Source organism: Myxocyprinus asiaticus, chromosome 49 (genome assembly GCF_019703515.2).
Source record: "Myxocyprinus asiaticus isolate MX2 ecotype Aquarium Trade chromosome 49, UBuf_Myxa_2, whole genome shotgun sequence".
Lineage (NCBI taxonomy): Eukaryota > Metazoa > Chordata > Actinopteri > Cypriniformes > Catostomidae > Myxocyprinus > Myxocyprinus asiaticus.
Genome location: NC_059392.1, coordinates 13,387,974 through 13,403,086, shown reverse-complemented (window position 1 = coordinate 13,403,086; position 15,113 = coordinate 13,387,974). Strand labels below are relative to the sequence as shown.

At 36.8% G+C, this 15,113-nt stretch overlaps 1 protein-coding gene across 6 annotated transcripts in view; it reads left to right on the top strand.

The window, feature by feature from the left end:
- The first annotated feature begins 1,727 nt into the window (after positions 1–1,727).
- Positions 1,728–15,113, top strand: part of LOC127438568 (AP-3 complex subunit delta-1-like) — a 59,791-nt gene continuing 46,405 nt past the window's right edge. For all 6 annotated transcript variants that reach the window (XR_007896759.1, XM_051694236.1, XM_051694235.1 and 3 more), the window contains exon 1: positions 1,728–2,005. Coding sequence is in view for 5 of the 6 variants with exons in the window: in XM_051694236.1 (XP_051550196.1) it covers positions 1,910–2,005 (96 nt within the window). In the remaining variant the exon portion in view is untranslated. The remainder of the gene's footprint in view (positions 2,006–15,113) is intronic.

The following is a 15,113-nucleotide window of genomic DNA, read 5'->3' as shown; positions in this document are numbered from 1 at the left end:
GATTTTATCACACTTAAATCATGTTAACGCATATTGTTTATGTCTTGTGTCTATACTTTTGATACAGTGAGTATTTAAACATTTAACTATTGGCCCCATTGACTTCCACTGTAAGTGCCTCACTGTTACCCAGATTTTTGCTATTTTTAAAGAAATGGAGGGGCAAGTCCAAGTAAATTTTGTGATTCAAATCGGTATCATGCCACAAAAGCTGTCGATACTGAACACGGGAAATTCCTTTAAAATTGTTGAGCGAAAAACGCAATTTTTCCTTTGAAAAGATTTTTAGAAAGTAACTTAAACGTAACTAGCATTTGGATTACTTTTTTAGATGAAGTAATCAGTAATCTGATTACAGTTTTAGAGAAGTCATTTGTAGGGAATTACTTTTTTCAATAACTTACCCTGTACAGGAAGAATTAAAGATGCTGTAAGCGATTATTTTTATGGAATGGTACGCAGAAAATGTTCACTGAAAGATATCACTGAAAGAAGTGTCCTGAGATGTCTCACCGGTCTCTGTGACAGCTCAAGACTTTGTAAACAGCAAACAAAAATGTGTCTGTGGGCCGTCTTTGACGCTTTTGCCCGTTAAACATTTTGCGTGTTCTCATAGTTTTGTAGTTGAAGCAGATCATTGAGGCTTAATGCCATATTCAGATTCATAATAATTGTCAGTTGAGGGTGGTATTTTGGTATTTGGGTGTGGGCAGGCATCATTGTCGGAGCCGCATGGATACAAAAACGGAGGGGAGTGAATACAGTGACACCCCCGGGACGGAGAGGTGCGGCAGTGAGTGGAGTGGCCAATGGGGTGGCCAGGCATCTTTCCGGGGGTCTACGGCCACCCCTAGCCACCCCCTTGCTCCGCCACTGCGCGGAAGTAGAACGGCTAAAATCGCTTACAGCAGCACTAATTATTATGGTATTAGTTTTTCATTAATCATAAATCATTATGGCAATATTTATGCCATTATGGCATTGAAACACGACCAGCGTCGCGTTCCAGTGCTTGCACAAACAAAGCCTTTGATTGGTCAACAGCATGTCGATGTCATTCAGGCAACCTTGACGGAGGCATCACTTACTGGTAAACAGCTTTGTTTATTTTAAAGGGAGAGTTCACCCAAAAATGAAAATTCTCTCATCGTTTACTCACCCTTATGCCATCACAGATGTGTCTGACTTTCTTTCTTCTGCAAAACACAAGTTAAGATTTTTAGAAGAATATTTCAAAAGGAGAATTTCACTTTTATTAGAAGATTCATGAAAAATAACGTTATACTATATGATACAGTAACTAAAAAGGCCAACAGAGAATAAAAAAACAACACAATTATTATTATTATTATTATTATTATTATTATTATTATTATTTTACAAAAGAATAATTAGCATAAACAGTTGCAAAATGCCTTCAATGTAAATATTCAAGTAATGGGATTTTTATTTTTTATTCAGAGAGTCTTTTAATAAGATAAGAGAAGTTAGGTTTTCAATTACTAAATTAACATTAATTATGTATTCAATATAAAATTCTACCCACATTATGATTGTGTTAATTCTTTAAAATAATTTGTGAAACCAAAAAAAAATGTTTCCCTTAATGTCAAGATGGAAAATTTAACATCTAGAATAATTAGTGTTATCACATTTAATTATTGTACGGGAGCGTCCTAGTTTGACGCGTCGCGTTTAGATGGGTTTGTCAGTCAGCTGACCTGTCCGCCATTTTGTCAGCCATTTCCTAGACGGGTCCGCTGCAGATCAGCACCAGAAAGAGCGAAACCCCTCCTGCACAGGCCGCTATCCGGGACTGAATGAGAGACTAGCGCTCCAGCGGGCCGGTCAGTACTCAGATAAAGCCCGTGTTCGCGGTTCGTTCTGGTCGGACAGGAGGGAAATCATCATGGCTCTGAAAATCGTCAAGGGAAGCATCGATCGGATGTTCGATAAAAACCTGCAAGATTTAGTACGTGGCATTAGGAACCATAAGGAAGAAGAGGTGAGACTCTTTTATACGTTTATTTTCCCTTATATGGTCAAAATCAAAATAGGCTATTTTAATACATTTGTACAAAGTGCAGCTGGTATAAATTGATCAAGTTCATCGGGTGTAAATGATCTCAAATCACCTGATATCAGGTGAGCTAACCGCATATTACCTGACTTCAAATCAAATTATTGTTATTGGTGTACGATAAACTATTATTTTTTAACACTTTCATAAAGCATGCGTGGCTGGTTACAGCTGTTAGTGTTGTTATAATATCGTATCATCGTTTAGTTTATCATGGATGAGGCCAGTTAGCATTGCTAACGGTTAACACACTTATAGAAATACATTCTGTAAAGTACATGCATTTTTGAGGACATTTGTTGACATCTTTCTACTAGTTATACATGTAACAGTTTCTGTGCGCTGAAAATCAGGTCGTTAATTCAATATATCTCGCCACACTTATGTGTCATGAGATTGGTTGTGTCTCAAAACCTATTGAGCTACCTTCCTAGGCAGCATTGTTTCGGCATCGTAGGTGCGTTCCGAAAATGTTCGATTCGGAATGTTCTAATGTGTTAACGATGCTCACAATGTTCGATTCAAATGTTCGAGCGCACTTATGGTGCATTCACATACAACGCGAAGCGAGCGTTTCGCGCGGCGCGATTACATACAAAGTCAATGCAAAGATGCGAATAGCCGCGAAATCGCTTCATTCGCGTATTCGCGCGAGTTGAAATTTTCAACTCGAGCGAGAAATTCGCATGACGCGTTGTCGCGAAAGCCTATCAGCATTGAGATTGTCCGGATGTCACTGACGTAGTAGCAGAAGAAATCTGGAAAAATGGATGAAAAAATTGTTGTAGCGGTGTGTGGGCACCCGGAATTGTATGACACAACGTCATACATGTACAGAGACCAGACGAAGCGGCAGTCATCCAGACGCAGTTCCTGGAGAAGGCGGTGAAATTCACCGAGCTGTATGCACCTCCGGATGATATCATGCACCCAAACCCTACGGTGTTTGTTTTTCCAACGTATCTGGGACTTCCACAACAGATACAGAGCAGCAATCGTTGTGATATCGGCCATGGTTGATGGAGGAAAGATAAGTTGTCGTAGAAGCCCCTCCTCCTGTCCTTTTCTGGAAGAGAAGGGGTAATACTCGCAGGTTCGCGTTACTCACGCGAACGCGAGTTTAAACAAATTTATAATCCAGCAGTCAAACTCGAGCAATGCGAGGCGAAACTTTTCTTCGCGTTGTATGTGAACGCACCATTAGAATGAACGAAATGTTGGATCCCAACGTTTGAATGTGCATATGATCCTTAAATATGTTTGATGCGTACTTTTGAACCCACATTTGGTTCCCAAAAATGTTCGATTCAGTTCGAATGCACTTATGATTCTTAAAAATGTCCAATTCAAATGCTCAAACGTGCTTATAATGCACTAAATGTTCAATTTAAATGTTCGTACGCACACATGATGCCCAAAAATGTTTGATTAGTTCTTCGAACCAGCCTGTGATTCCAAACATGTTCGATTCTTATGTTCGAACCAACGTATAATGCCAAAAATGTTCGATTCTTACCTTTGAACCTGCATATGATTATAAAAATGTTTGATTCACACATTCAAATGTGCTTATGATGCTCAAAAATGTTAGCTTCGTAGATTTGAATGCGCCTGTTATGCTAAAATTGTTTCGATTAATATGTTCAAATGCGCTTATAATGCACAAAATGTTCGATTCTAATGTTTGAACGTGCATATAATGCCCATAAATGTTTGATTCATACGTACGAACCTGCATATGATGCCAAAAATGTTCAACTCGTACGTTTGAACCCACATATGATTCCAAAAGTGTTTGATTCGTACGTTTGAACGTGCTTATGATACTCAAAAATGTTTGATTCGAATGTTTGAACGCGCTTATAATGCACAAAATGTTCAATTCGAATTTTCATATGTGAATATGATGCCCAAAAATGTTTGATTCGTACGTACAAACCTGCATATGATGCCAAAAATTTGCAATTCGTACCATTGAACCACATATGATTCCAAAAGTGTTTGATTCGTACGCTCGAATGTGCTTATGATGCTCAAAAATGATTAATTTGAATGTTCGAACGTGCTTATAATGCACAAAATGTTTGAATCGAATGTGCTTATAATGCCCAACATTTTTATTCGTAGGTACAAACCCGCATATGATTCCAAAAATTTGATTCCTACGTTCTAACCCACATATGATTCTAAAAATTGGAACCCACAAAGTATTCCAAAAATGTTTGATTTGTATGTTCGAACATGCTTGTGATTCTCCGAAAGGTTTGCTTTGTACGTTCAAATGCACTTATGATGCTTAAAGATATTTGATTCGTATGTTTCAACCCCCCTATCATGGCAAAAAATTTCTATTCCAACGTTGAGGGCACCTATGATGCCCAAAATATTGTCTAGGTAGGCAGCTCACTTGGTTTTGAGACACAGCCATTGTATTGGAAATGACATGACATCTGTCAGTTTGACAGTAGCGTCATGGATCAGGATCATTGGTTCTTTGTGATTTATTTTGTGATCTTTGAATTAAATAAAGATGAAAATAATAAATTAATGAGATGTGCAGGTTTACTGTGAGAGTAGGCCTCAGGCTGCCTGGTTGCTATAATGACAAGGCTGAATTTTCTATAGCAGTGTGCTCCATCCTTGCCCCTCCCTTTGGAAAAAGGGAACAAGATGCTGTGACAATGTATGTGCATCTATAATCTCTTTTTCTGGATAAATAAAGCTTCATATTGATTCCAGTTACCAGTTTTCCCTTACCAGAGACATCAGGTCAGAAATGTACGACTTATGAGATGCAATACCTAATAAACATTGAACACAAATGTCAATTATTTCCGATTTCAGTTCAGCCCCAGAACGCGTCTTTGACTTTGCTTTCATTCATTATGTGATCACAGTCACTTCTAATCACAATCTCCTTGAGGAAATGTACGAGCGTGACACAAGTTTGTTTTATCTATAGTGATGCAAGATTTTTAAACCCTAAAATAAATCAGAAGGCAAGAGAGTGTTTATTCTGCAGTCTATTGATTTAGAGTAAACCTTGAAACACACCCAAAGACGGGCGTAACAATCATTTCAGAAGTGAGGGGGACAGAATGTTCAGCCTAAGAACAGAAAAACGAAGTAACCAAGTTTTCTGTTGTATCTTGTCTTTATTGTATTTATAGCATACTGGGATACTTGTTTTAAGTTTGACGGCTAGATTAGACAAAGTTGTTTTTATATAAAGCCTAAATATAATTTTATATATTGCTAAACTCCATAATCAACTTAATGCTGCTTCAATAACCAGTATTGGGGTAAGGCAAAAGGGAGCAAGTGGAATTTACCTATTTCATTTACTTCACTGAAAAAAGGGAAAGAAGCTCTATTGAAAATTCTAAACCAGTACACTTTAAATAAACTTAATACATTAATGTTTGAGATGAGAACATAATCATATTGCGTAAAGTCCAAGTGATATTCAACACAGTCATCAAAAATGTATATGATCACATTGCTATGAAATGTTCAAATGGATTCAGATGGATAGTGTTGTTCATGCAACATGATTTTTACTGCTTGCGCGTTTAACTTGAATGAGCTAATGCAACGCAGTTCTATAGCATTTGGTCTCAGCTTTATTTCATTGTGTACAATCCATCTTTGTTCACTTAATCTAATTGTGTTGGGACTATGTGAATATTTGTTGCTTCAATGTATTTCTGAAACCGGGCAGGGGGTTTCCAGTTCCCAGCATGCTTTGCAAGGGACTGGATTGAGAGAGTACATTTTTAATTTAAGTGGTATTTTAATGGATTTCAACAGAAAATGAAACAGTAGGAGACTTGTTAGTGTTTAATGTTCTGTTATGTTAGGATTTAGAGGAGTTTCTGGCATGTTAACTTTTTTATGAGGTTATCATTGTGGAGAAGAGTGAAGCTAATGGTTAGGTCAAGGTTGGGTACATGACTAAAAATCAGTGTATATTGCTTTGCACATGAAGATACTTAGGGATCATCATGACTGATTGGGGATCTGTAAACTCTGAGCAACACCATACTTTTTGTACAGTACAAAAAGATATATATATATATATATATATATATATATATATATATATATATATATATATATACACACACACATACATACACATACATAATAGGGGTGTAACAGTTAAAATTTCTCATTGTTTGGTTTTTGTCACGGTTTTAGGGTCACGGTTTCAGTACAGTTTGGTATTTGCTATGTTCAGAAAAAATATGTATATATTACTTCCAAATCCAAAGTAAGAATACTGTATTTGGTAACAAACACTTCAACAGGTTTGCCCTTAATAAAAATCATGGTTTAACGACAGTAACCATATTTTAATAATGGTGTTTGTAGTAAAATCATAGTAACCACAAAATCAACATGGTTACTCTCATGGTTATAATATATAGTAAAACCATGGTTACTATATGGAAATGACAGTATTACTGTTGTAAAACCATGGTTAATTGTATCAAAACCATGATTTCTGCTAAGAAAACCCTGGTGACAGCAGTCATGTTTTCTTCAGTCATGATTACTACAATATTACTATAGTAAAACCATGGTCAATTTTCTTTAGGAACCTGAACTATAAAAAAAACTTTTCTCTAATTACTAAATCAATATTTTAACTTAATACCTGCACTATTACACTACATGCATCAACATAAAGTGCATTTCAAACTCAACATATATTCAACATTCAGAAGCTGTACATCACTATAGAAGGAACCTTGCTATTAATATGGATACGAGAAGGGTCTGGGATGTCGTGGCTCGAGTGTTTTAATCACACGCTGAAATCCCACATCTTCATCAGCGGAGTATTGCAATATAACTTCATGACAAAGAACACCACAAGCGTTTTAGTCATTGTTTTATGTATTTCTGAATTAACACTGAGTGCCTGCTTAAAAACGGAAGGGAGTGTGCGCTGCGTGCTATCTCCGGGTTAGATTGGCGTACATGATTAACCATATATTGATGTATTACCAGTATACGGCACTCGTGTCGAGCGACGTCTGTGAACAGTGCCTGTTTTGTAAACTTTTTTTGGCCATCGTTGTTGTAATTGACTGCAAAAAGAAAATGTTCCCAGACAGGAGACTTGATTAACGCAGGTTGCTTCTCTATCAGCGGCTCGTTTTCTCCTCTTCTGCCATTTTCAACTACACGCAACGTGTGCAGAACAGTGATGTCATCCAGTTGACTCTTGATGACATCACTGTCACTGTGAAACACAGACAGAGTGTATCCATTCAGGTGCATTAGCGGTGGTTGTAACGATGCGTGTCTATTTTACGCTTTGTTTTCTTCACCAAACCTTGTGCTCCAGATGCGTCATTAAACTTAAGGTGAACTGCGGTGCCAGTGCTTACCGAACTGTGGGTGGTGAACCGTACAGTTTTTTTTATTAATTTTTTTACAAAGAACTGTTACAACCCTAATATATAATATGCTAATGTGTTTGTTATTAGCTACTAGCAGCAAGATTTAATAGATTTATTTGAACAGATCAAATTTAAGTCAGGTTAACTTAATTAATTTAGGTTTTTGCTACATAAAGTATTTGAGTAGAGCCTACATTTTAATGTCATATTAAAGAAACACATTTTCATTGTGTGGAACCAATGTCCACAATTGAATTAAGTAAAATACACAAAAATGTTTCAGTATAAAAGGCTTTACATATAGCCATAATGATAGGCTAGCATATGTCAAAAAGGGTTATGTGTAATTTTTACGTTTAGGAAGTATTTGTACCTGATCTAACCTTAAACAATACTTTGCTGGTTCATTTGTGTAACCTAATGTAATCAGGTTGATTCGATCATATTAAATAGCAGATATAAAGCACATTTTATTTTTTACCTAACACAAGTTAGCCGACAAAACATTTTTAGTTAGGCTATATTATATGCGAAATTTGAAATGTTGAGTCTGAAAATGTAATAATCCACTTTTGGCTGGACAATCAAAAAACTCTGAAGCCATTTTTTTCTCAGTTTCAGTGCTGGCGTAAGCATTTTACTTTTGTGGGGCAGAATAGAAAAATGACGACAAAAAATGCTCAGTCTTCATTAAATATCTTATAGCTAAGCTATCTCAAACCGAACATTAGTACATAAACTATTCGGCTAATTTTACAGAACTACCTCTCAGTCAAACTGTAACAGCAAAGAATCAGTATTAATGTATTAACTAACTTGTATATCCAATGATCATTTAGCTCTGGTGTGTGTGTGACGATGGACAAGCTCACGTACGCGGTTGAGTAGCTATCTTGTCTCAAGATATAGACCAGTGAATTTTTATATCTGTATTGACGCATATACATTTGCTTTATGAAATAAACAACATCATCACATTTGCCCAGTGAAGAAGTTCAGAAGACGGACTTTGGTTTTATTGAAAGTGAGGGGGACACGTCGCCTGCATATTCTATGCCCATACCAAGAGGTGTGAGCCGCAGCTAACAACTATTTTGTTAATCGAATCATCTGCCGATTATTTGTATGATTAATCAGATAGTAAATGCATGCTTTTTTGAAAAGCATGTTGTTCAATACTCTCCGTCAGACTAAGGCTGGGTAAAAATATTGATTTTCTGATTGACCGCGATCTTCAGCAATCCTGATATTGATTCCTATATTTACTCAGTGTTGGTTGTGTTGATTATTATATCTGTTCAGTAAATAGAAATTGAACTGCATGATTTGGGCCCTGATGTTATTTTGTTTTTTATTGAATATTTTTGTATTTGAAATAAGTGCTTGGCACTCATTACAGGGAAAATAGTGTACTATGTTAAAAGTGACTGACTAAAATATTGATGCTGGTCTGACTGGATCTGCAATATGTGATTGCCTACTTTCGATTTAGTTGAATAAAAAAAGTTTGCGCCTTAAATTATTCCATTGTCAAAGATCCTTCGAATTTGCTTTGGACATTATTTTATCACTGTTGTCAGCTTTTTATGTTACAGTACATCCTATGCATGCTTTCGTGTGCCCTGTTTAATCTACAAACATCTGGAGTCAGGTATCAGCACGACTTAGTCAATGTAACCTGTACCAACATACCTAGATATCGTGTCTGTTACCTGGCCAACAGTGGACAGTGCTGTGAAATATTTATATCCTGCTGAATGAACTGTCAGACTGTGTGTGTTTGCTCTCTGCCTATAGTTTCATATGAGACCTCTATACTTGTTTTCCACAAGAGGTGGGTGTACTTCGCAAAAGCACTTGTTCGGTGCTTTTCCTTTTTTTAACCATGTGTTTCATACTTGATACCTGACTTTCACACTGTGCAGTAACCTGTAAAGTACACAAAATCACACAGCTTGAGTGTATTGTACTGGTAGTGTTTGAATAGAAGTAGGGAAGAATTCTGCTCAAACTGTGCTCTCTGAAGGACATTTAGTTCATCTTCATACTTCTCTGCTGTTCTGCTGAGCTGGTCAAATTCAAGTCTTGGCAAACGTAACAAATATTTCAGTCTCAACAATGAGCTGAATTGATCCGTAATGCAAAGATTTGACGAGAATGATTTGAAGATCCTTCTTTTACCTCATACATTTTCATTTCTACCAGTCTGAAATTGCCCTTAATGCATCTTTAATGAAAAAGTTGTGACAAGAATGTGACCTTACCTATTATTACCTAATCGAAAACCTTCTGTTGCCTTATATTGTCATTTTTACTTGTCTGAAATAACACAATACATTATTCACAATAGAGATTGACGATAGTGGATTTTACCAATATCGATAACTAAGGTGGTGGGGAAAGACCGTTAACCGATTATTCAGCTGATTAGTTTTAAAAATCGATTTATAGAATGGTATAAAAATGTCTTATTCTTTCCTTACTATGACAGGCAAAGACATGGGCTGTGTCTCAATTGGAAGGCTGCGTACTCCGGAGGTCTCATTTGTCGGCCGCTTACATCATTGAGGCTGTCTCATTTCAGAAAAATGAGTAGGACACTTCGAATGCAGCCTTCAAATGCGACCTTCTTTCATGGGAATTCGGAGGATGCATGAGGTGTATCCTTCATGGGCACTCACAACCTACAATTCTTTGCTTCAACGGAAATGTCTAAAAAAAACATTTGTCCATAAATATGTTCCAACGCAAGGAATGTTAATTCCCAAGTTGAAGTACCTCAGTAGATGGGTGCAGAATATATAATATGTATAATTATATTAATATATATTTAAAATAAAGTATTAGACTAAAAGTACACTTGTAAAATCTATTTTCTTTTCTCTTTACATTATTATATCTCTCCTAAAATTTACCTCATACATTCCCTTCCAAAAGGACTTTGTTCCTTTCTCACTCATAGCGCTCGCGCTTGTTGAAGAGTGGCGTGCTGTCATAGCAACCATGTTACGTTACGTTTCCGTTTGTCCTACCAAGGCTGTCTCGTTTAAACGAGACTTGTTTAAAGGAGGACGCTCTGTATACTGCAGTCTTCAAAGGACGTGTCCTACCTAGCACTTAGCCTTCGAAACGAGACACAGCCATAGATGCTACAAGAGTACGAAATTCATAAAATCCCAGATGCAGTTTATTAGGGATGCACTAGGGCTGGGCAGTATGACTATATTTATATCATGGCGACGATATAAAGTGTCAACCGATAGAGCTTTTGCTATTTCGTGTATACACTACCGGTCAAAAGTTTTGAAACACTTACTCATTCTTTATTATAATTTTTTTCTTCACATTTTAGAATAATAGTAAAGTCATCAAAACTATGGAATAACATAAATGGAACTATGGGAATTATGTTGTGACTAAACAAAATCCAAAATAAATCAAAACTGTGTTATATTTTAGCATCTGCAAAGTAGTCACCCTGTGCCTAGAATTTGCAGACATGTACTCTTGACATTTTCTCAACCAACTTTTTGAGGTATCACCCTGGGATGCTTTTTAAACAGTATTGAAGCAGTTCCCATCTATATGCTGGGCACTTATTGGCTGCTTTTCTTTATTATTTGGTCCAAGTCATCAATTTCAAAAAGTTTATTTTTTTTATTAAATTTTAGTTTTATAATGAAATAAATTAATATGTTGGCACAATTGTATTTTTGTCTACAAAACTAATTTCAAACATTCAAGCATACGCCTTAAGATCAAAAGATTTTTAAGATCATGAGAAACATTTCAGTCAAGTGTTTCAAAACTTTTGACCGGTAGTGTATGTAAATATCCATGTGTGCTGCGTGGGCTTATCTATCAGTGGGCAGGGCTTCACGTGAGACTGAGAGAACTGAAGAAACATGGACAGGTTTTTTCTGGTATTGAACATTTTTCTGCGGGCGCCCGAGCAAATTTAATGACCATCACGTGTTTGGCATTTTTAAAAGAGCTAAATATTCTTCTCATCTAACACGCCAATGTTTCAATGTCTCTGGAGCTCCGAAGTGCGCGCGCATCCAGCAGGCTTTCCGATATTCGTACTCCAGAGACAGGAGAGCTCAGAGCGGGATTACTCATGCTACTCAATCATTTTTGACCCAGGAAAACCCCAAATGGAGAACAAAATCTCCACAGAATGGGATGACCTCCAAACAGGTCTAGAAAATGAAGAGGAGCTTGTTATTAAAACAGGTGCTACATTCAGGGCTCCAGACTAAAAAAATTGACTTGGGAGCCATTGGCTGTTTTAGTTGCCACATCACAGAATTGCTTGATTTAGATTGTTGTTCAAAAACAAGATAGAAAGCCAAAGAAAAGACAGCTGATATCTAATTAATTGGGTGTTTTAATATATACTGTATAATTGAGTACACAGATTTGCATTCCCCTTTTGTCTCATAAGATTTCACACCCCTTTCAGAATTTATACAAATATAAGAGATAAAAGATTTTTTTATTTTATTTAGTACTGCCCTTCAGAATCTACATAACAGGTATTTACATAAAGTATAATTTGCATATAGTAGTGTGTTGCCTTCTTGAGCATCAGTGAATGTTTTCACCTTGTGTAGTAGTTGTGTACAAGTGCCTCAGTGGTCCCAAGTATCAAAAGCTGGATCTCAAATCACAAATCAATTTTATATATATATATATATATATATATATATATATATATATATATACAGGTGCATCTCAATAAATTAGAATGTCATGGAAAAGTTCATTTATTTCAGGAATTCAACTCAAATTGTGAAACTCGTGTATTAAATAAATTAAATGCACACAGACTGAAGTAGTTGAAGTCTTTGGTTCTTTTAATTGTGATGATTTTGGCTCACATTTAACAAAAACCCACCAATCTCAAAAAATTAGAATATGGTGACATGCCAATCAGCTAATCAACTCAAAACACCTGCAAAGGTTTCCTGAGCCTTCAAAATGGTCTCTCAGTTTGGTTCACTAGGCTACACAATCATGGGGAAGACTGCTGATCTGACAGTTGTCCAGAAGACAATCATTGACACCCTTCACAAGGAGGGTAAGCCACAAACATTCATTGCCAAAGAAGCTGGCTGTTCACAGAGTGCCGTATCCAAGCATGTTAACAGAAAGTTGAGTGGAAGGAAAAAGTGTGGAAGAAAAAGATGCACAACCAACCGAGAGAACCGCAGCCTTACGATTGTCAAGCAAAATCGATTCAAGAATTTGGGTGAACTTCACAAGGAATGGACTGAGGCTGGGGTCAAGGCATTAAGAGCCACCACACACAGACGTGTCAAGGAATTTGGCTACAGTTGTTGTATTCCTCTTGTTAAGCCACTCCTGAACCACAGACAACGTCAGAGGCGTCTTACCTGGGCTAAGGAGAAGAACTGGACTGTTGCCCAGTGGTCCAAAGTCCTCTTTTCAGATGAGAATAAGTTTTGTATTTCATTTGGAAACAAAGGTCCTAGAGTCTGGAGGAAGGGTGGAGAAGCTCATAGCCCAAGTTGCTTGAAGTCCAGTGTTAAGTTTCCACAGTCTGTGATGATTTGGGGTGAAATGTCATCTGCTAGTGTTGGTCCATTGTGTTTTTTGAAAACCAAAGTCACTGCACCCGTTTACCAAGAAATTTTGGAGCACTTCATGCTTCCTTCTGCTGACCAGCTTTTTAAAGATGCTGATTTCATTTTCCAGCAAGATTTGGCACCTGCCCACACTGCCAAAAGCACCAAAAGGTGGTTAAATGACCATGGTGATGGTGTGCTTGACTGGCCAGCAAACTCACCAGACCTGAACCCCATAGAGAATCTATGGGGTATTGTCAAGAGGAAAATGAGAAACAAGAGACCAAAAAATGCAGATGAGCTGAAGGCCACTGTCAAAGAAACCTGGGCTTCCATACCACCTCAGCAGTGCCACAAACTGATCACCTCCATGCCACGCCGAATTGAGGCAGTAATTAAAGCAAAAGGAGCCCCTACCAAGTATTGAGTACATATACAGTAAATGAACATACTTTCCAGAAGGCCAACAATTCACTAACAATGTTTTTTTTATTGGTCTTATGATGTATTCTAATTTTTTGAGATAGTGAATTGGTGGGTTTTTGTTAAATGTGAGCCAAAATCATCACAATTAAAAGAACCAAAGACTTAAACTACTTCAGTCCGTGTGCATTGAATTTATTTAATACACGAGTTTCACAATTTGAGTTGAATTACTGAAATAAATGAACTTTTCCACGACATTCTAATTTATTGAGATGCACCTGTATATATATATATATATATATATATATCAGTTTCAATCAAAATTATTCAACCCCGCTGACCAGCAATACATTCTGGTAATGTGAATTAAAACACATCAACTAAAACCTCAGTAAACAGTCAAAGTAAGTTTTTAATACACATTTGAGTGATTTTGAGAACAAAGTTCAGTTTACCCAAATTTTAAAATAAAAAATAACTAATTCTCTCCACAAATATTATGTCAAAAATATTCAACCCCTGAAGTCAATCATTTGTGGGGCATCCTTTATCCTTAATATCAGCAAATAAATGTTTCAGGTAAGTGTTCTCAGGATTCGGACACCTCTCTATTAGAATTTGTACACATTTCTCATGAGCAAAAGCTTCCAGCTCATTGACATTCTTTGGTTTCTGTGCTGCCACTGCTTCCTTGAAATCCCAACAAAGGTTTGCAATGGGATTTTAATGATGGACTGAAAGGGACATTTAAGGATTAAATGAACCAGATTTTGGACAACTTGGACGTATCCTTGGTGTTATTGTCTTGCTGGAAAGTCCAGTGATCACCGAGCTTCAATTTACACACTGAAGGCATCACATTTTTCATGCCAAAATGGCCAGATACCTGAAAGAATCCATGGTGTCAGTCACATAGTCAGGATAGCTGTTTCCTGCAGCCGCAAAACACCCCCATAACAGGACTGACCCACCGCCATGCTTGACTGTGGGGATGGTGTCGTTCTTGTCATGACCTTGTCATCTTACTCCAGACATACTGCTGACCCATGGGTCTAAAACTCATTTTCAGTTTAGTGTCATACGTCCATAAAACCTTCTTCCAGGACTCCACAGGTCTTTCCTATTACTTCTTGAATATTCAAGTCAACATTTCCCTTGAAGTTTTGCTTTCTACCACACCCCAAGAAGGTTGCTGTTATACCATATTTAAAAAAATGTATGAATGGTGCTGCCAACTTTGTCTATTGGAAATTGAAGTGCCTTGGAAATGTACTTTTAGCCATGATGTTTCTTGTGTAATGAAATAATCTCCTCTATTAGCTTTTGAGACAGCTTATTTTTAATTGCATTTTTTGCATAGAAATTCATTTTTGCTTACAACGCTTAACTTATATTTTAAAACTTAAGTGCCATTGCAGATTGATGACTTATTTTGTTTTAAAACAATTACTTGTGTAGCCTTACATATTTAAGAAACAGCTACATGCAATAGGGGTTGTGTAATTATGACATGGCTGTATTTTTAAAAAATCCTGTTATTTACAAATATTATGTTATATATTCACACTATGACTTTGAATGTGTCACTCAACTGATATAGGTGTA